This window comes from Staurois parvus, unplaced genomic scaffold (genome assembly GCF_062004578.1).
Source record: "Staurois parvus isolate SC_StPar_1 unplaced genomic scaffold, SC_StPar_1.0 ptg000485l, whole genome shotgun sequence".
Lineage (NCBI taxonomy): Eukaryota > Metazoa > Chordata > Amphibia > Anura > Ranidae > Staurois > Staurois parvus.
In genome coordinates, this window is record NW_028318281.1 from 997501 (window position 1) to 1018174 (window position 20674).

Below are 20674 nucleotides of genomic sequence, written 5' to 3' on the forward strand. Positions count from 1 at the left end.
TTTTTTTTTTAAATAACAACAGGAGTTGATTCCCAGTATTCAGACTCTCCTGCCATTTGATCCATTGGTTCACAGATCTAAGTAAGTAACAGATTAATCCCCAATGCATAGTAACATCGGTAATACTACTTACCTGCATATAAACATCTCAGCAGCATCTACGGGAATATCTGGGACATCGCACTCCTCCTCATCTTCGTTCAGGAAGAAGGAGATGTTCCCGTGATCAATGTTTATTAAGACCAAATCTTCAGCTTCCTAAAAGGGAAAACAATAGGAAACCTCAGTATCAGTACCGGGTACTGTGGAATATTTGATTTTGATGGGCATTTGAGCCTTTTAGTGACCACAGTAACCCATAATAATCCAGTAATCCATGCCTTTGGGTTGTGGTATGTGGCCAGGATACTGACCCTGCCCTATACACGTCTCCAACAAGCAGCTAAAGACATGCTTGCTGCCTGGCTGTTATCTCCCTATAATGAAGGCAGTTGTATCTGTTCCAACATTTTATATTTGTGTACTAATTACAAAATTGCCCTTGTCTACCAGACACTTTCACCCCCTTTCTGTCCAGGCCAATTTTCAACTGTCAGCGCTGTTGCACTTTGAATGACAATTGCGCGGTCATGCAACACTGTACCCGTATGAAATTGTTATTTTTTTGAGACAGATAGAGCTATCTTTTGGTGGTATTTAATCACCACTAGGTTTTTTATTTTTTGATAAACAAACCAAAAACAACTGAAAATTTAGAGAAAAAAAAAAAAATTTCTTAGTTTGTGTTATAAAATTTTGTAAATGAGTAATTTTTCTCCTTCACTGATGTACGCTGATGAGGCTGCAGTGATGGGCACTGATAGGCTGCACTGTTGGGCACTGACAGGCGGCACTGATGAGGAGGCACTGATGGGCATTGACAGGCAACACTGGTGGGCATTGACAGGCAACACTGGTGGGCATTGACAGGCATCACTAGTGGGCACTGAAAGGCAGTACTCAAATATGGCACTGATAAGCAGCACTGACTGGCACTGATAGGTGGCACTGACTGGCACTGTAAGTCGGTACTGACTGGCACTGATAGGTGGCACTGAAGGACATTGACAGGCAACACTGGTGGGCATTGACAGGCTTCACTAGTGGGCACTAAAAGGCAGTACTCATGTATGGCACTGATAGGCGGCACTGACTGGCACTGATAGGTGGCACTGACTGGCACTGTTGGGTGGCACTGACTAGCACTGATAGGTAGCACTGATTGGCAGCACACATAGGCGGTACTGACAGGTGGCACTGACTGTCACTGATAGGCAGCTCAGATGGGCACTGATATGTGGCATTGATGGACACTGACAGGTGGCACTGATCATCAATGCCCTGATGATCAGTGTAGATGTCCCCTCTGAGGAATGCCGATTACCGGCTCTCCTCTCCTCTGTCAGCGTGACAGCTCGTGAGGAGAGAAATGCCGATAACCGGCATTTCCTTATTTACATGCAATCAGCTGTGATTGGACACAGCTGATCACATGACAGAGCCAAAGTCATCGACTCTTTCCACTGATCGGTGATCCGCTGTGCCCCAGGGATACAGTGCACCACTGATCGTCACGCTGCGCGCCCCCAGGGGCGCGCACACGCGGTTACAGTGGGAGGACGTCGTATGACGTCCTCCCAGAACGAGAGAACCACCGCCCGTCCGTCATTTCCTTATATGGCGGGTGGGAGGAGGTTAAGGTTATACACCGGTTATTTTTAGGACTTCCTTTCATTTTCTACATTATAGATCTTTAGACAGTTATGAATAAAAAAGAAGTTTAAGGTCATAGTGGATCTGCATTGCATAAAGAAGCCATCAAAAATAAGGTATGGAATGGAAATGGAAAGATTTTGTTTTCAAAAATGAATTAACATGATGGAGGGGGAGGGAATAACCAGAAAAGGCAAAAGAGAAGCAAATAAAAACCTTTAAAAGTAGAACTATAGGCAAAACTATTTTACATTTATTTCGGATAGAGCAAGGGAAGGTTATAACCCGTCAGATTATTTTTCGCCAACCGTGTCCCATTGCAGAGATTTCCCTTCACTTCTTGTCCCACGGCCAAACAGGAAGTGGAAGAAAATCCCTGCAAATTAAGGAAACCCCTTGGGGACCCACTGTTCACCAGAACTAGTGCCCCCATTGGAAAATTTCCCCTCTATTACTTTTCTGGGGACAAAATGTGGAATTGTCTTTACTTTCACTTTCAATGATAATCAGTGCGGGTGAATCTCCCTAATGGGGGAACAGACATAAATAAACACTGACAGGGGTTCTAATCCCTCTCCGCTCTGCGTTTGCGTTTCCTATTGGTGGAACGCACCTCAGTGTGGGGAAGTGTTCCTTTTAATTCCATTTAGCTTTGTCTCCTGTTTGAGGTGGCGTTTCCGGTCAATGAAACGCTCTTCAATGACAGGGAGTGCCCCTCCTAGTCCTATTCATATCGAGCGATGCGCCACGCTGGCCGCGCCCCTGACGATGTCTGATGACGAAACGCGTAGGATGGAGCCACACCATGACGTCATCGTGCTCTGGATGGACGGCGGCCATCTGGTTGGTTTGAAACTTACTACAGTGTTACTGTTATGCTGTTTCAAACGCTTGCTGTGTAAGTGCAATCTGAATAAATTGTTTGGAGCAATTAACTTACTAAACTATGAGCTGGCAATTCTTCTTTTCATGTGGTGTTGTGGTTGCCTGAGGGGAAATTTGCTATCTGAAGTTTTATTTGGAGAAATATCCCAGATTGCTCTGTGAGTGTTTTCCACACAGGACCGGTTGCAGTACCGGCTGGATTTATTAATCTGCTCATGCTGGCCAACCCGCCGGGCGGTCTATTTTTCTGGTAAGAAGCCAATTTATTTGGGTGGAAGGTGACAGTCTCCTCCTTGGATTGGAACTCTCTTTTCTCTGCACAGGTTTCTGCTTTCATATATGGGAATCCCACATGGACTTTGTTGCCACTTATGTATATTTATTGCCATTTTTGTGAATGGGAGATTTTATGTTCAATTAGCGCTGCAATTTTTTTTATCTCATGAATATATGAACATTGCTTAGCTCGATGTCATATGCTGAGGATACATTATTAACCCCCCCAATACAACTAGCAGTTACCACAGATGTGCTGCTAGCTTTGTAACAGTGCTGTCAAGATAAAGTGATAGGGAGTCATACAGCATGGTTCTTAATCATTGAATCAATAGGACAGCCAATTACAATGATCAAATGCCTGTGTTTACAAACAAGTCAGCACCAACCAGCTCAACGGTTCCAATTCCTGGCATAGCAAGAGACACTGAAGATTGCAGCAGGGAATTAAAAAACCGCCGACTGCTTTTGCCAGGACTAATTTATTCATCAGGTACACAGGAAGATACAACACAACAGTTTTCAGGTGTCCCCACACGTCCTCAGATATTTATTTCAGGTACTTATATAGCGCTGTCAATTTACTCAGCCCTTTCCATATATATTGTACATTCACATCAGTCCCTAACCCTCAAGGAGCGTACAATCTCAGGCCCCTAACTCACATTCATACATACACATACTAGGGACAATTTAGACAGGAGCCAATTCACCTACCAGCATGTCTTTGGAGTGTGGAAGGAAACCGGAGTGCCCAGAGGAAACCCACGCAGGCACAGAGAGAACATGCAAACTCCAGGCAGGTGGTGCCGTGGTTGGGATTCGAACCAACGACCCCAGTACTGCCAGGAAGAAGTGCTAACCATTCAGCCGCTGTGTTGAAGACGAACAGGGATACTCTGAACTGTTGTGTTGTATTTCCCTATGTACTCTGTGAATAAATGACGCTGAAGGCTGCAGCTGGCAAACTGGAGTGCGGAAATTATTTGGGGTGTGTATTAGTGACAAATTGGGACCTGCAATTTTCCTGCACCCATTATTCTTGAATTGTGCACCCCACTGCACTATTTTGGCTATATATAGCCTTGAAATAATGTAGGCACTGCTCACATCTATATTGTGCAAGGTCGGGGCCATCTGTATTATTGATTAGACCCTGGGCAAACATTTTATTGGGGCCCCCCATGCAATTTTGCTATCATATTACACCCCCTCCCCTCCCTCCTACATTCCACCCCCCCCCCCCCAGCAGTCTAACCTTAATAGTGTCCAGATGTCAGGCACACCCTCCCCCCCCCCCCCCCACAACCCCATCAACCCTCCAGTGAAGAGGTCCTTCAGCAGGCCGACGGCTTTTCAGACATGGTGTGGGAGAAGGGTTGGTGTGACTGTGCCCAGAACTGACAGGTGCTCTCCCTGGCCTTACCTTACCGAGCTGGCCTATCACCGCACAGGCTGCAGACATAACACCCAAATACCAGCGCCCCCAACATTCAATTCTGACCTCATCTTCTGAGTGTTAGTCAAATCTACTTATCAACTATTTGCAGGCTCAAGGGGCACTGGACTCTAGAGCAGTGGAGACGTGTTCTCTGGAGTGACCAATCACACTTCTCTGTCTGGCAATCTGATGGACATGTCTGGGTTTGGCGGTTACCAGGAGAACGGTACTTACCTGACTGCATTGTGCCAAGTGTAAAGTTTGGTGGGGGGATTATGGTGTGGGGTTTTTTTTTTTTTAGGGGTTGGGTTTGGCCTCTGAGTTCCAGTGAAGGGAACTCTTAAGGCGTCAGTATACCAAGAGATTTTGGACAATTTCATGCTCCCAACTTTGTGGGAAGAGTTTGGGGATGGCCCCTTCCTGTTCCAACATGACTGCTCACCAGTGCACAAAGCAAGGTCCATAAAGACATGGAGGAGCCAGTTTGTGGTGGAGGAACTTGACTGGCCTGCACAGAGTCCTGACCTCAACCCCATAGAACACCTTTGGGATGAATTAGAGCGGAGACTGCGAGCCAGGCCTCCTCCCCCGACATCAGTGCCTGACCTGACAAATGTGCTTCTGGAAGAATGGTCCAACCTTCCCATAGACACCCTCCTAAACCTTGTGGACGGCCATCCCAGAAGAGTTGAAGCTATTAAAGCTGCAAAGGGCGGGGCCAACTCAATATTGAACCCTACGAACTAAGACTGGGATGCCATTAAAGTTCATGTGCGTGTAAAGACAAGCGGCCAAATACTTTTGTATGTATATACAAGCTTTGTTTGGTGCCACTACAGGTTTTAATTACTCATGTATGCCTTCAGAAATCAAGAAAAGCACTTTTACCTATCCAGTCTACTACTCCTGCAGGCTCCCTCCATTTTGCAAAATGGGTCTCTGCAGTTTCCTCTCCCCTATGCTCCAGTGGTTGCAGGTCCTCTGATGTCATCCAGTCCAATGCAGGTTCTGTAGTCTTGCATTGAACATGAGAACGTCAAGGAATGGCCCACCGCTGAAATGCAGGGGAGCACCAGATTCCAGGGAAGAGGAGGCTGGGGTAATTTAAAATGCTTTTCCTGTCTCCCTAGACCTAAACGAGCATTTAAACCCCATAGGGTCAAGGTCAGCCGCACTGAAAGAGAACTTTTACTTTTCCTGGAGTCAGTGGTATTTGAAGGTAGCTTATAACACTTTACAACATCAAGACGTCAGCCTAATCTTTTGACAGTCTGAATCTTTTCCTGTCTAATGACTCAATGTCTGTTCTATACCAGTCACGAAGAGGAAAACACTTTGTGTTCTTAGGGCTATACTGAGAATGTGGTGACACAGCTCTGTCAGTCACACTTGTTCATCTTGTTTTACCAATGTAAACATCCCCATAAATGTGACCTTGTAAAGTATGTGTCTAATAACCGTGTGAGTTATGGAGCCTAAAGCATCAAAAATTTGACTCACGCCACAAAACCACCAACTAAAACTTTGTAACAAGACATTTCTGCTCCAATAAAACAACTTAATTGATACTTTACACCCACCTTGCGCACTTCCTTGTAGTGATCCACATGACAGCCCATAAGGAATGAGGTTGGAGCCATAATAAAGTCCAGCATATGTCGGGATAGGATGGGTACAAAGGTGTGCTGCCACTTGATGGGGTGGAGATAGACCATGAAACACTCGGCCAAAAGCGTCAGCAAGGCCCAGTCCGAAGAGAAGAAGACAATTTTGCGCTCGGTCAGGATACAAGCCATGATCTAGGCAGGATATTGTTAGATTAATGAAAGGTCCATCCATCTCAATACTGATAGTTTACTTACAAGTGGAGGGTGGTGGGCTTAGTTGCTTACATATTTCCTATACCTCGTAGGGTGTAACCCTTTGAGGCATACATCGATTTTACACACACTCCTGGCTGCTGTGTGTGTGTATATATATCTCACAAGCCAACTGTTGGCTTTCAGATAAACTATACTTACACACACCCCTGAAAGTGCAACAATCCCTTCCCCCACATCTGTTCTCTCCACTAGTAAGAACCCAAAAGCCACATGTATAAACACCACTTATGCTTTTGGCTTTCACTTTCCCAAGCCAGTGAAAGAAGCTAATGGAAAATGACTTGCACCCTATTAGCTTCAGTGGAGAACAGGTGAGACATCGGGGGTCTAACAAACCCCTGCTGTCTCACTGAAGAGAAAAAGTGTAAAAAATTAAAAAAGGTATGCACAAGAACTTAACCCCCCCCCCCCCAAAAAAAGACTTTGGAGTCTGCCCCCCATGAACACACGCATGTAAATGCACATATTAGTGTCACCTACATACATATATGTCGATTGCACTACGCATTGCATATCTCCACACACATTGGAGTGGGAGAAATAATTCTAGGCCCTTTATTCACAGTCACCTCTAAACTAATGACCTGTAGGGGCTTTTAAAGTGCCAGCTATAGAAAATTTGTGGTAATTTATGGGTGTACACAATTTTAAGGTTTGACATGTTGAGTATCTATTTGCTCAGAGTAACCTCACCTTATATATTTTATAAAAACTGGGTCATTTTTTGAGTGCCCTAATGAACTTTAGTGTATTTTTTACTGAAACATTGGACTGGATAAACTATAGTTGAACTTCCTCTATTTTATTCACCAGAAAATGTATAATGTTTTGGGGGTTTAACTATAGGCCTAGAATAATTTTTTAAACTTGTTTGCAAAAACAGCTCTGACAATAAAACTCTCCCTGACACATTTTCTGTCTCACCTATCCTTCACTGATTTAATTTCCCTCTCTTACTGTGGCCCAGTGTTCCCTGACTTCTTGACTATGACCCAACTTTTCATCAAGGAGACTGCCTCAATAAGCCAAAGGCACTCTCACCAGAAAGGGTAAAGATGGAGACTAGCCCTCAAATGAGGCCCAGGGATTAAACTAAATCAGAGAGGTGCACAGAAGAGGATTTTCTGCTTAGCAGCAGAACATAAAGCATATTTTAGAGTCTTCTGTTTACACCCCACACGTCACATCAAGCCAACTTCGAAAATGTGCGACTTACAGTGAAGTTGCACGATTTCAAAGTCGGAGGACATGCTGATTTCAGGTGCAATTTGCAAGACATCTGATATAGATACCTATGCAAATAGCACCAAAAGTAGTGCATGGACTACTTTTGAAATTGGTGTGGCTTCGACCAAGTTGGAACCACACCAATATGACCGCTCCAATTGCGTAGTCAGAAGACTGACGCATTTTGGGGACGATTCCCGTTCCTCAGAGCTACAGGAAAGGGACTCGTCCCCGAAACGCTTCAGCCTCCTGACTACACTGACAGTTGGAACACCTTGTCCGTTGTTGTGGCCATCTCCATTATGAAAAAGCTGTTTATGCACGCTATGTCGGTGAGTATGTTTTTGTCTTTTACACCTTTGAATAAATCTTGGATAATGCACTAGGTCGGGTGTCGGCAACCCGCGGCTCCGGAGCCGCGTGCGGCTCTTTTTCACCTTTCCTGCGGCTCCGGAGCACACTGCCCACCAGGTGACAGGCAATAGGGTCGGCAAGCCGCGGCTCTTTTAATGCAGCTCTTCTATGTGCCGGGCGCCCGCTCCCCTCCCTCCTCCAAACATTGGCTGTCAGGATGTAGGCGGGGCAGCGTGACGAACTCCTCTCCTCTCACAGTCCGCCCTGAAGACCAGAACGGCGCGGGAACACAGCTAGAGGAACGCGCGGAGCAAAGGTAAGTGAATTGACACAGGGGGGATGAATTACTATGGCGGATGAATTACTATATGGGGGATGAATTACTATATGGGGGATGAATTACTATATGGGGGATGAATTACTATAGGGGGGATGAATTACTATATGGGGGATGAATTACTATATGGGGGATGAATTACTATAGGGGGGATGAATTGCTATATGGGGGATGAATTACTATGGGGGGATGAATTACTATATGGGGGATGAATTACTATGGGGGATGAATTACTATATGGGGGATGAATTACTATGGGGGATGAATTACTATATGGGGGATGTATTTTCAGTTTTAAAAATGTTTCTCTCAAAATAAATTTCAATCGTGGTTTTGGTGAGATTTGGCTCAGTTGAAAAAAAAGGTTGCCCACCACTGACCTAAGGCTATGATTGTGATTATGACGATACACTGTGGCCCTGGTTAACCCTTTGCTTACTGGGCCCTTAAACCCCCTTCATGACCAGAGCACTTTTCGCAATATATGCAGTGTCGGATTTGTTTTAAATGTTGCAATGGTTTTGCGGCTCCCAGTCTTTTTTTCCCTCTCGGAAACGGGTCCAAGTGGCTCTTTATGTCTTAAAGGCTGCAGACCCCTGCACTAGGTGTTTCAGCCACCTGTCTGCTCTTTTTCCAGCGGTTGATTTCCCCCGTTTGAGGAGGGCTGCACCCCTGAAGCATTATCATTAGGCCACTTCTGTCCTGGTCCCCTTGGCCTCCCTTTGGCATTTCCTGGAGCGCTGGAGAGTACACACGGTTATCCACTCACAATAAAACATCAGACCAGTAAAAGATTATTTACTATATGTACCTTTCCAGCAAACCATGTCCACTACTCTCCAGTCTCTGTGGGTATTCCATTATTTAGATGGGTCAAATACCAGCTACCCCCACTACACACAATAGAACCTCCTGCCAGTTCATATATCCTGTAATGACGTATGAGCCGTGGGAAAAACCACTGTGTGTAGCAGGAGGAGCAGGTCTTCCTTGCAGTAGCTGGAGAGCTCTAAAGTGGAAGCATTTTAGGATGTAGGCCACAGGGAAGGTACATATAGTGAATCTAGGTTTACTGGGCTGTGCTGCTCTTTGTTTCGCAAGTGAACCTGTGGCAATAAGGTCACTTTACAATGGAGTACAAGTCCACTGTAAGTTGCAGGAGATTGGCAGAACTATATATGGCAGAAGACTATTGAATGGATTTGACAGATTACTGGGTTTAACTCTGGGGAAAAGAAAACATTCCTCTCGACCCTGCAAGGGTCAAATGCCCTTTTATACCCAGTGTACTAGAAACCGCTCAACAGCCAGCGCTCTCTTTTTCTCCCTGGCATTCCAGCTTGTGAACGGGTACTCGACAACCTCATGTACAATGCAGGGCTATTGGCCCTGCACTGTACTTGATCACAGAGTGCCTGCAATGGCCAGAGCGCCTTAAGAATAAGCTGCTGGGGCCAGTTACATAGCATGGCGAGAGCCTTCTGGAGCAAGGGACAAGGTAAGTAAAAGTCCTTTATAGTGGTACCCTAGGTATAAACAAGCATTTCACCCTTTCACCGCCAGGAAGGATTTTTCTTTTCCTTAGAGTTTAGCTTTAAACACGTTTCAGCTGGAATCCCCCATCTCCCTCATTCTGCTCACCCCCTCCCTGGACCGATTTCCACAATATATTTCAGAATACAATACATACCCTGAATTCCGGTATATACCCTGAATTCCGGTCCTCACTCCAGCAATCAAGCACTCACGTTACAAAATGTGAGTGTGGGTGTCTGCAGATTCCCCTGGTGTGGGCTACATTATGATGCTCTCCCCTAGTGGGTGTGTCCTTGATGCCCTGGGCTCACAGGAAGTGGGTTGAATTATGCCAGGCATCATGCAACCCAGTAGAGGACTGCCGCTGAATGATGTAGCAGGGCTCCAGTAAGGTAAGTTGTGTTTTACTAACTTATTCACAAGAGGGTGGTGGAGTTTCCAGAAAAAAAAAAAAACAAACAGATTAACTAGTGTAGAACTTGAAACTATTGAGGCAAAAAGTGCAGTACAACCAACTGCAGGGCAGACTTTACTTTTCTAGTACAGTGCAAATGGAAAGGGGATATTTGGTTGGCTACTTCTATAAGTGGACAGCATGTATATTCAGCGGTCATGTCACACCTGGCTAGAGTTACCTGTAAGACCTGTTTAGGGGTGAAGCAGAGGAATGGGAGGTGAAGGTCCAAATCGATTATGGGACTTTCAGGGTCCTCTCTGGATGGGAAGAATATCTGTAGCGGCTTCATGTTGAACACCTACGAAGAAAGATGTGTCAGAAAGTGTCTTTCATATCTCAAAATATCCAAGTAAAAGGATGGAAATTTGGTAATAGGTGGAGGCAGATACACTGAATTACCAACAGGCATCTTAGATCTCTCGGGGGGGGGGGGGGGGTCTAGATTACCCTGAGATAAGACTTAAACAGAACCTGTCACCTCTTTATAAACTCAACCGATTTCCATGGCACTAGCAACAACCTTTGGGAGTCTTTGTAAATGTGACCAGACTAGGCCACCATTTGGTTCCCAAATTTCTCAGAGGACAGGCAGCTCACTCCATAGACAGGATGATCTGCTACATATAAAGAACAGAAGAGTGGACAAAGCTCCTTGTCCTCAAGAAATATGCATTTGTTTACTATAGAATACTGAAAAAAATACTAAAATATAACTACTAGAATTAAATACTAAAACAAAAATGCTAAAATAATAATAATAATAATAATAAATACGGTACTTTAAAAATACTATATTATGTACTCACAAGAGTAAAGGAATGCATACCTTGTTATTTCCACAATCAGGCTAAAACAAGTACAATCAAACCAGAATAAAAATCTTTTATCCAACGGAGGATCACAACTAGAAGTACATAGTATGGCTAACATCTCCGGAGCCACCCCCCCCCCCCCCTTATCAGCGCCTATCAGGCAGTCTGCACATGAAGGCGTAAAGGCCAGATCCATAATTCTGACCTTGTTTCAGGTTACACCCATCTGTAGGAGGTAACCTGAAACCTGGTCAGTCTTCAGCCACCCAAATGGCACCCCCTTTACTGAATCCAGGGGTTCTCCACGCTGCAGAATCCTGACTTTTTTTTAATTCGGCGCAGATCTGCATGGCTCTGCCCACACAGCCCCATCATCTATTTACAGAGACCTGTGAATGGAGAGACTACAAGCCTCATCTGCTACCCTGGCACAAGGACTCATATTTCCAAGTGCAGTGATGTCACCATAGTCCATGGCTACTTCCCACAACCCTGTACCTTGAAATGGACCAGTGTCTGGAGGAATAGTCTGCAGGCGCCTGTACATTGCATTTGCAATCCACTGATCGTTTTTGCAAAGCTTCGCAGGCTTCATTGCAAAAAAAAATAAATACACATTTTTTTGTAATCCATGTGGTTGCATTTATTCATTTTTGCAAACAGTGAGATTAATCTTTAACCTCTTTCCTTTGGTATAAAGGCGTATATGCATTTGCAGGGTGGGTGTGCCTTAATAGCCAGACACTGCACCTGTCTCCATGTGGCCCTCAGGTTCTGTGCTGTGACCCCGCTCACTGCACAGTTCCAGCACACCAACTGAGCTATCATTGACAATTGGGAGCCAGCAGGACGGGCTCTTGTGACCACCATGAAAACCAACTAAAGTGATTCTAATCAGAAAGAGGCCCCCCCTCCCAGCATTAACACCCATTTAAAGGGGCCGCCAGGGGTGTGCGGCAAGGGGTTAAGGCTATTCCATCATATATGCATACACCAAAGCCCCCCTGACTGCTTGTTTTATGCAGATATACTGGAATGGTCAAACTGTGTACTGCTGGCTACGGTCCTCTGTTTGAAATATGTGACACTTTTCTTGTTTGGAGCTGATCATGATCTTTATTACAGGTACTTATATAGTGCTGTCAATTTATGCAGCGCTTTACATATACATACAGATATATATATATATATACACACACACACATACATACACACACACAGTTGCAAGAAAAAGTATGTGAACCCTTGGGGATTACGTGGAGTTTTGCATGAATTGGGCATAAAATGTGCTCTGAACGTCATCTAAGTCACAACAATAGAAGAACACAGTCTGCTGAACATAATACTACACAAACATTAGATGTTGCCATGGTTTAATTGCACATAACATGTAAACATTCACAGTGCAGGGAGGAAAAAGTATGTGAGGCCCTAGCTTAATGCCTTCTCCCAGAGCCAATTGGAGCCAGGAGTGAGGCAACCTTGACTCCAATCAGTGTGATGATATTGGATGTGTTGCTGACAGCTGTCCTGCCCTTAAAAAACACACACCTGTTTTGGGTTTACTGGTTTCAAGAAGCACTGTCTGATGTGAACCATGCCTCGCAGAAAAGAGCTCTCAGAAGACCTACCATCAAGAATTGTTGACTTGCATGAAGCTGGAAAGGGTTACAAAAGTATCTCCAAAAGCCTTGATGTTCATGTGTCCACAGACTGTCTACAAATGGAGAAAGTTTAGCACTGTTGCTACTCCCCCTAGGCGTGGTCGTCCTGTAAAAATGACTGCAAGAGCACAGCGCAGAATGCTGCATGAGGTAAAGAAGAATCCCAGAGTGTCAGCTAAAGACCTACAGAAATCTCTGGCACATGCTAACATTTTTGTTGACACATCTACAATAAGGAAAACATTAAACAAGAATGGAGAACATGGGAGGACACCACGGAGGAAGCCATTGCTGTCCAAAAAGAATATTGCAGCACGTTTGAAGTTTGCAAAAGAGCACCTGGATGTCCCACAGCACTATGGCAAAATATACTGTGGACAGATGAAACCAAGATTGAGTTGTTTGGGAAGAACACACAACACTATGTGTGGAGAAAAAAAGGCACAGCACACCAACATCAAAACCTCATCCCCACTGTAAAACATGGCGGAGGGAGCATCATGGTTTGGGGCTGCTTTGCTGCCTCAGGGCCTGGACGGATTGTTGTCATTGATGGGAAAATGAATTCCAGAGTTTATCAAGACATTTTGCAGGAAAACGTACAACCATCTGTCTGCCAACTGAAGCTCTGCAGAGGATGGGTGATGCAACAGGACAATGACCCAAAGCATACAAGTAATTCAACAAAACAATGGCTGCAACAGCACAGAATACGCCTTCTGGAGTGGCCCAGTCAGAGTCCTGACCTCAACCCGATTGAAATGCTGTGGCATGACCTTAAGAGAGCGATTCACACCAGACATCCCAAGAATATTGCTACACTGAAACAGTTTTGTAAAGAGGAGTGGTCCAAAATTACTCCAGATCGTTGTGCAGGTCTGATCTGCAACTACAGGAAACGTTTGGTTGAGGTTATTGCTGCCAAAGGAGGGTCAACCAGTTATTAAGTCCAAAGGTTCACATACTTTTTCCTCCCTGCACTGTGAATGTTTACATGTTATGTGCAATTAAACCATGGCAACATCTAATGTTTGTGTAGTATTATGTTCAGCAGACTGTGTTCTTCTATTGTTGTGACTTAGATGACGTTCAGAGCACATTTTATGCCCAATTCATGCAAAACTCCACGTAATCCCCAGGGGTTCACATACTTTTTCTTGCAACTGTGTGTGTGTGTATGTGTATATATATATATATATAAATATATATATATAAAATCAGTCCCTAACCCTCAAGGGGTGTACAATCTAAGGTCCCTAACTTACTTGCATTCATACATACACATACCAGGGAAATTTAGACAGGAGCCAATTCACCTAGCAGCATGTCTTTGGAGTGTGGAAGGTAACCGGTGTACCCGGAGGAAACCCACGCAGGCACAGGGGGAACATGCAAACTCCAGGCAGGTGGTGCCATGGCTGGGATTCAAACCAACGACACTAGTACTGCTAGGTGGACGTGCTAACCATTTAGCCACTGTGCTACCCATGTATTTAACACAGGATCCATTCCTTTACCCTTGTGAGTACTTTTTATGTGTATTTATAGATAAAAAAAACAGCTCCATATTTCTCGAGGACAAGACGCTTTGTCCATTTTCTTGTTTTTTCTACCTCTTTACAAACCTAAAAATAAATCTGTCACAGTCCTGAGCAAGAGAAAATGAGCACATGGTGAAAGATTGTATGTACAATGTGATAACCACATACCAGGAAAATCCAGAAATACAGGTAGCGGACGGCTTATCACTACAACAGCCTTTTTATCCCAGAGAGACCTTTGAAATAATTATTAGGTCTCAAGGAAGCCATGCTATAATTAGGTCACTGGGGGTTAGTGAAAAAAATGCCTTGACCTTAGTGGCCAGGGAAGAATGCCCACCTTACAGTAGTGGTCAGAATGCCACCTTTCTAGGCCACTAAGAAGATCATTCGTGTCATGCTACAGGCTCGGCCAAGTGGTATTGGACCTGGAAGCTATCCAGGCACCATCAGATGGGAGGTCAATCAGAAACAACTCAAGGAACTTCTAGCAACCTTTTGAGGAACCCTAGTTGAGAATGGCTGTACTATACCTTTCATATAATACTCAGCCACTTTGACCAATAGAGACCCAACGGGCAGCAGGGTAGGCGCCAAAAGGGGGACACTTTTGTGGAAAGGTAAAGGCTTGCATATTATCTTCAGTTGTCCATATATATATAGATCATTTCTGACATGCAGGTTTGTGTGCTTCTCTATGAAATGCAGTCAGATCATGACTCGTGGGAGGGGCCAGCACAGTGCTGTACATAGCTTCCTGAAAACAGGAAGCTGTGTTAAGTTGAATGTCATGCTGAACCTCTACGATGGTAAACTGAAATCCAATGAATGAAAGAGGTAGCTCACCTGCATGCTTTTACAGCTCCCTTGGCCACTCATGTGAACAAGTCCTTAGATTCTGATGTGTTTTCATAAGCAACACAGACAGATTTTATTGCAAACTCATTTTAAAGTTGCCCTAATGTATATTTGGAATCGTTACCATTACATACTGATGAGATTGCTCCAGTAAAGCATAGAAAAAACATTTTCTTTAACATTCTGGCCTCTAAAACCATTACCAGGTGGAGGGGTCCCGGAGGCGGATTTGGTATTAGTGATAGTTTGGCTGCAAATTCCTTAATTCTTTCATCAAGGTCGGAATCTCTACACGATTTCAGTTGCAACAGAAAGCTGGAAGAGCAAAAGAGAAAAAAAAAATGAATAAACATATTAAAAGATACATAAAAAAGTTATCCCCAGTCCTGCTGGTCAATGCAGCTTCTCAAGGGCTACCATCGCTTCTGAGGCTGTTCCTTTGGACACATTATAGCTGAACTAAAGGAATAAGACAAAATATACCCTTGCGCCCCCCCCCCCCCCCATACTGCGAGGGTTTCATCTAGGGGTGCAGAGATAAGATGTATTATTTACCCTATCCCTCGGTCCGACAGGCTCCAGTGATGTCCTCAAGCTTTGGGCTGTGTGAGGTCCCTTGGTGTCATTATGCACAATTCTGGTCCATTAACCCTGCATTATACCCAAGGAGATGAGCATATGACTGCGACCCAAAGACATTTAAAAAGGACGCTGAGGAGGACCATTCACATGGATTCAGGATGCCCACTTGAGCCAGGAACGCCCTATACTAAGCAAGCATTTAATCCTTGCAGTATGGGGGGGGGGGCAACTGCAAGGACAGATTTTGTCTTATTCCCAGAGTTCAGCTTCAAGCATTATTGGAAAGGTCATGTCTTACCTTTAACAAATATGTTTTTGTTATCCCAGTCCTGGAATGCTGCATAATAAAGGACTCAGTGTCCTATATTTTCGTTTTGTAAGACCGATGACTGCTGTGCCAGCTCCTTCCCTGAGCCACCATGTTGTGCAATATCCCATTTGTAGTTCTTATTTAACCAGCGATGACATAATTACACCACTGTTGGCTGTCGTCAGTCTGCCTCCCTGTTTGTTCTACCCACTAACATGGCTGAGTTTGATTGACAGGCCAGGGGACTCCTGGTCTGTTCCACCAACCATGAAACAACATCATGATTGACTGGCCAAGGGACTGGTCTGTTCTGTTCATCATGACACAACACCATGATTGACTAGCCAGTGGACTCCTGGTCTATTCTGTTCACCATGACACAACATCATGATTGACTGACCAAAGGACTGGTCTGTTCCATTCATCATGACACAACACTATGATTGACTAGCCAGTGGACTCCTGGTCTATTCTGTTCACCATGACACAACATCATGATTGACTGACCAAAGGACTGGTCTGTTCCATTCATCATGACACAACACTATGATTGACTAGCCAGTGGACTCCAGGTCTGTTCTGTTCACCATGACACAACAGCATGATTGACTGGCCAGTGGACTCCTGGTCTGTTCTGCCAACTGTGACAACTCCATGATTCACTGGCCAGCAAACGCTTGGGTCTGTTCTACCAAGAATGACACAACCAGGGGCGGACTGACCATTTGGAAACTCGGGCACTGCCCGAGGGCCCGGGGTCAGTAGGGGGCCCCATGAGATGCCCCTAGTACCTTTTTTATAGGCTTTTTTGAGTTTGGGCAAGGACACAGGGGCCCCATGATCCCGTATTGCCCGGGGGCCCCATGAGTTGTCAGTCCGCCCCTGGACACAACACCATGATTAACTGGGTCAGGAGACTTCTGGTCTTTTCTGCCCACCATGACAACACCATGATTGACTGGTCAGGTGACTCCTGGTCTATTCTGCCCACCATGACAACACCATGACTGACCAGCCAGAAGATTCCTGGTCAGTTTTGTCAACCATGACACACCATGATTGACTGGTCAGGGGACTCCTGGCCTTTTCTGCCCACCATGGCAACACCATGACTGACCGGCCAGAGGATTCCTACACAGTTATGACACACCATGATTGACTGGTCAGGGGACGCCTGGCCTTTTCTGCCCACCATGGCAACACCATGACTGACCAACCAGAGGATTCCTGGACAGTTTTGTCAACCATGACACACCATGATTGACTGGTCAGGGGACGCCTGGCCTTTTCTGCCCACCATGGCAACACCATGACTGACCCACCAGAGGATTCCTGGACAGTTTTGTCAACCATGACACACCAGGATTGACTGGTCAGGGGACTCCTGGCCTTTTCTGCCCACCATGACAACACCATGACTGACTGGCCAGAGGATTCCTGGACAGTTTTGTCAACCATGACATGCCATGATTGACTGATCAGGGGACTTCTGGTCTTTTCTGCCCACCGTGACACGATTCTATGATTGACTGGTCAGGGGGCTCCTGGGCCATCATGCCCATTGTCAGCTACAATTCTGATTGCATGATGGGAATTGTAGTTTTTGCTAGTGGCCCTGCACAGTCATAGGATGGAATAACAGTACTTTTCCAATATCTTTTCCTGATGCCTAGGCATAGTTTTGATTTCTCATTCTAAGCAATGACCTCACAGACTTTCACAAGGTAATTTATTAAAAAACTAAATCGGTTTAACCACTTTGTGAGTGCAATACAACTTTAAAAGTCCAAATTTAAAGTGTCCCTTGCCATGAGAACCCCAATCACACTTGCAGCAGAGAACTAACAATATGCAACTGTGTGAGCTCCTAGTTCTCAGACCCACTCTTAGTAAAAAAATTTAAGGTATGACAAACAAATGCGAAACTAGGTCTGGGCATTGAAGTATAAAATATAAAAAAACTAAAAAATCCATGGTCACAAAGGGGTTAAAAAAAAATTCACATTTGTAATATGTATAGGTACAGGAAGTTTGGGTTAAAATGAAACACCAGCACAGAATTCAGCTTTTAAGATATAGAGATGTCTGCAGTATGACTGTGATCTAGACACCAAAGATCAGAAAACCAGATTTAGGCGGCAGCCTGAAATTAAAACTTCTACAGAACTGTCATCATGGACAACAGTCCGTTCAAATCTTATAGACAGGATAATACAAAATGGCAGCCAAGCTTGGTCAAATCACAGCCTCAGCCTGCTGATAGGACAGTGCCATAGCAGCAGCAGACTGATGACCTCACCTATCTGCCCTCCCCGCCTGTCAGCGTGCTCACATTCATCACACATGCTTACTGGGACAGAGTCAGGTTGACTTTTTTGTTTATCAATTTGATCCAAGGTGGTCGAGAACACCATTTTTTTTAGGTATAAACAGAGGGTCAAATAATTAAAGGCTAAGTCAATTTTTTTAAAAATCAGCGCAAGGGATGGTACTTCAATGCAACATGTCCCTTGCACTGATGGCGGTGGTTTTAGTTAAAATCTAAAGTCCTCTGATCCACTACCCCCGCAGCTGTAATCTTCCAGTGCTGCGGGGGTTAATGCAGGACCTGTCACAGGCATGCATCAAAAGCTATAGTACAGCTTCTATGAATGGAAGAGGGGTGCAAAAAGGAGGGCATAGTCAGCAATATTGATGAATGCATATAATAGGCCCATTGGCTCCTATTAACTCCTGCAGCACCAGAAGATCACAGCTGCAGGTGTTAACATTACAGTCAGCCCATTGACAAACACCAGCCCATTGCTGGCATCAGGGCTGAGGGTTCTTGAGAGGAGTACTAAGGCTGGGTGTTGTGATGTTTTCAGGAAGCCATGTATGGCACCTTGTCAGCCTCTCCCACCAAGCCATGATCTGCATAGAGAAGCACAGAGACGTAGTGATCACTTCACTGATCTTAACCGCTTTCCTGCCGCCCTATAGCAGAAATACTGCTACAGGGTGGCAGGGGTGTGCAAAATCACACACACATTATATATATATATATATATATATATATATATATATATATATATATATATAATGTGAATTTGCATTTCCAGGTAGGGCACGTGCTGCCATTGGCGGCCACACCTTTCGATCACCAGACAGTCCCCCCCCCGTGTCAGAATGCCTGCCGCAGTCCCGCTCTGAGTCACTGATCTCTGCCATTGCTAGTATAAGAAAAAAAAATTCCAGTATCTATACCGCCATTTGTAAACGCTATAACTTTCCTGTAAACCATTAATTTACACATATTGTGATTTTTTTTTTTTTTTTTTAGCAAAGACATGGAGCAGAATATATTTTGGCCTAAATTTATGACAAATGTTTTTTACTGGACACGTTTAATAGCAAAAAGTCAAAAGTATTGTTTATTTTTCAAAATTGTTGGTCTTTTTTTTTTATAGCGCAAAAATTAAAAAACACAGAGGCGATCAAATACCACTGAAAAAAAAGCTCTATTTGTGGGGGTAAAAAAAGGACAAATTTAATTTGGGTGTAGTGTTGCATGACAGCGCAATTATCAGTTAAAGTAAATATTCTGGAGGGCGAGTGGTTAAATAAAGTATGTAATTAAAACGGAATTTTTTCTTAAAAATTGTATTCACATGTTGATGGGGTGAGGGGACCAGGTGTGGAAGAATATAAGGAGATTAAACTTCAGCTTTAAAGTGATTCTAAAAGGTTCTTTTTTTTTTGTAAAATAACAAACAGCTGTGTGCAGTTGTTTTGCACAGAGCAGCCTGGATCTTCCTCTTCTCCGGTCCCCTGCAGGCTCTCCTGGCTCCTCCTGTCTGTCAGGTGCCCCCACAGCAAGCAGCTTTCTATGGGGGCACCCGCTGCTCCGTACGTCCATTCACATGGGGAGCCCTGGCGTGCCCCCCCTCCCTCCCTCTCCTCATTGGCTGACTGGCTGTGATTGACAGCAGCAGGAGCCAATGGCTCTCGCTTGCTGTCTCAGCCAATGAGGAGACAGAGACCCGGGACAGTCGAGGCTGTCATTCGCATTGCTGGATCAGGATGAGGTTCAGGTAAGTATTAGGGAGGGTTGCTGCACACAGAAGGTTTTTTACCTTCAAGCATTAAGATGCATGAAGGTAAAAAATCTTCATCCTTTACCACCACTTTAATTATCTGTCTAGGATTATTCAAACACATCCCCTCTTCTTCCCCCCCCCCCCCAATTATTTTTAATTTTTTGGATCCATTTATAAAGAAAAACGTGCACCACCGTCACAAATAATCCCCGTAATGCGTCTAATCTGTGTATTTCCTATGATCGCCAGCTCCATCTAGTGGCCGTAATGAGGTGTTTTCTTGAAGTACTGCGATCAGGTAAATACCACATTATGCCCACTAGATGGAGCTGGCAGTCATGGGGAAATACACATATTAGAAATATTTTGGGGAGTATTCGTGATGGCTGTGGAAATATTTATCATAAATAGACCCAAAACTGTTCAGGGACTCACTACCTCTATTGGAAGCTTGTTGATATTTCTATTTATAGATCCACCCACATGAAAGAAAAATATATATACGAAATATATTTTTAAAATACGGTTGCCGCAATACCCATTGTATGACCTTCCACTATTCCCACACCAAACTCCTTTTTTCTTTTATTCTTCAAACCCTGTGACAGTTGGTGGGGATTGGTTGCTATGGAGCACAGACAGATCTTATTACACACTCTAATAAATGAGGCCGTGTCTGT

The 20674-nt window shown here is 44.5% G+C and overlaps 1 protein-coding gene across 1 annotated transcript in view; it reads right to left on the reverse strand.

The window, feature by feature from the left end:
• DENND3 (DENN domain containing 3) overlaps positions 1 to 20674 on the reverse strand; it is a 165834-nt gene that overhangs the window by 56289 nt on the left and 88871 nt on the right. Inside the window, exons 5-8 of the mRNA XM_089689537.1 lie at positions 15227 to 15338; positions 10327 to 10446; positions 5935 to 6153; positions 134 to 258 (exon numbers count right to left, since the gene is read on the reverse strand). Coding sequence (XP_089545663.1) covers positions 134 to 258; positions 5935 to 6153; positions 10327 to 10446; positions 15227 to 15338 — 576 coding nt within the window. The remainder of the gene's footprint in view (positions 1 to 133; positions 259 to 5934; positions 6154 to 10326; positions 10447 to 15226; positions 15339 to 20674) is intronic.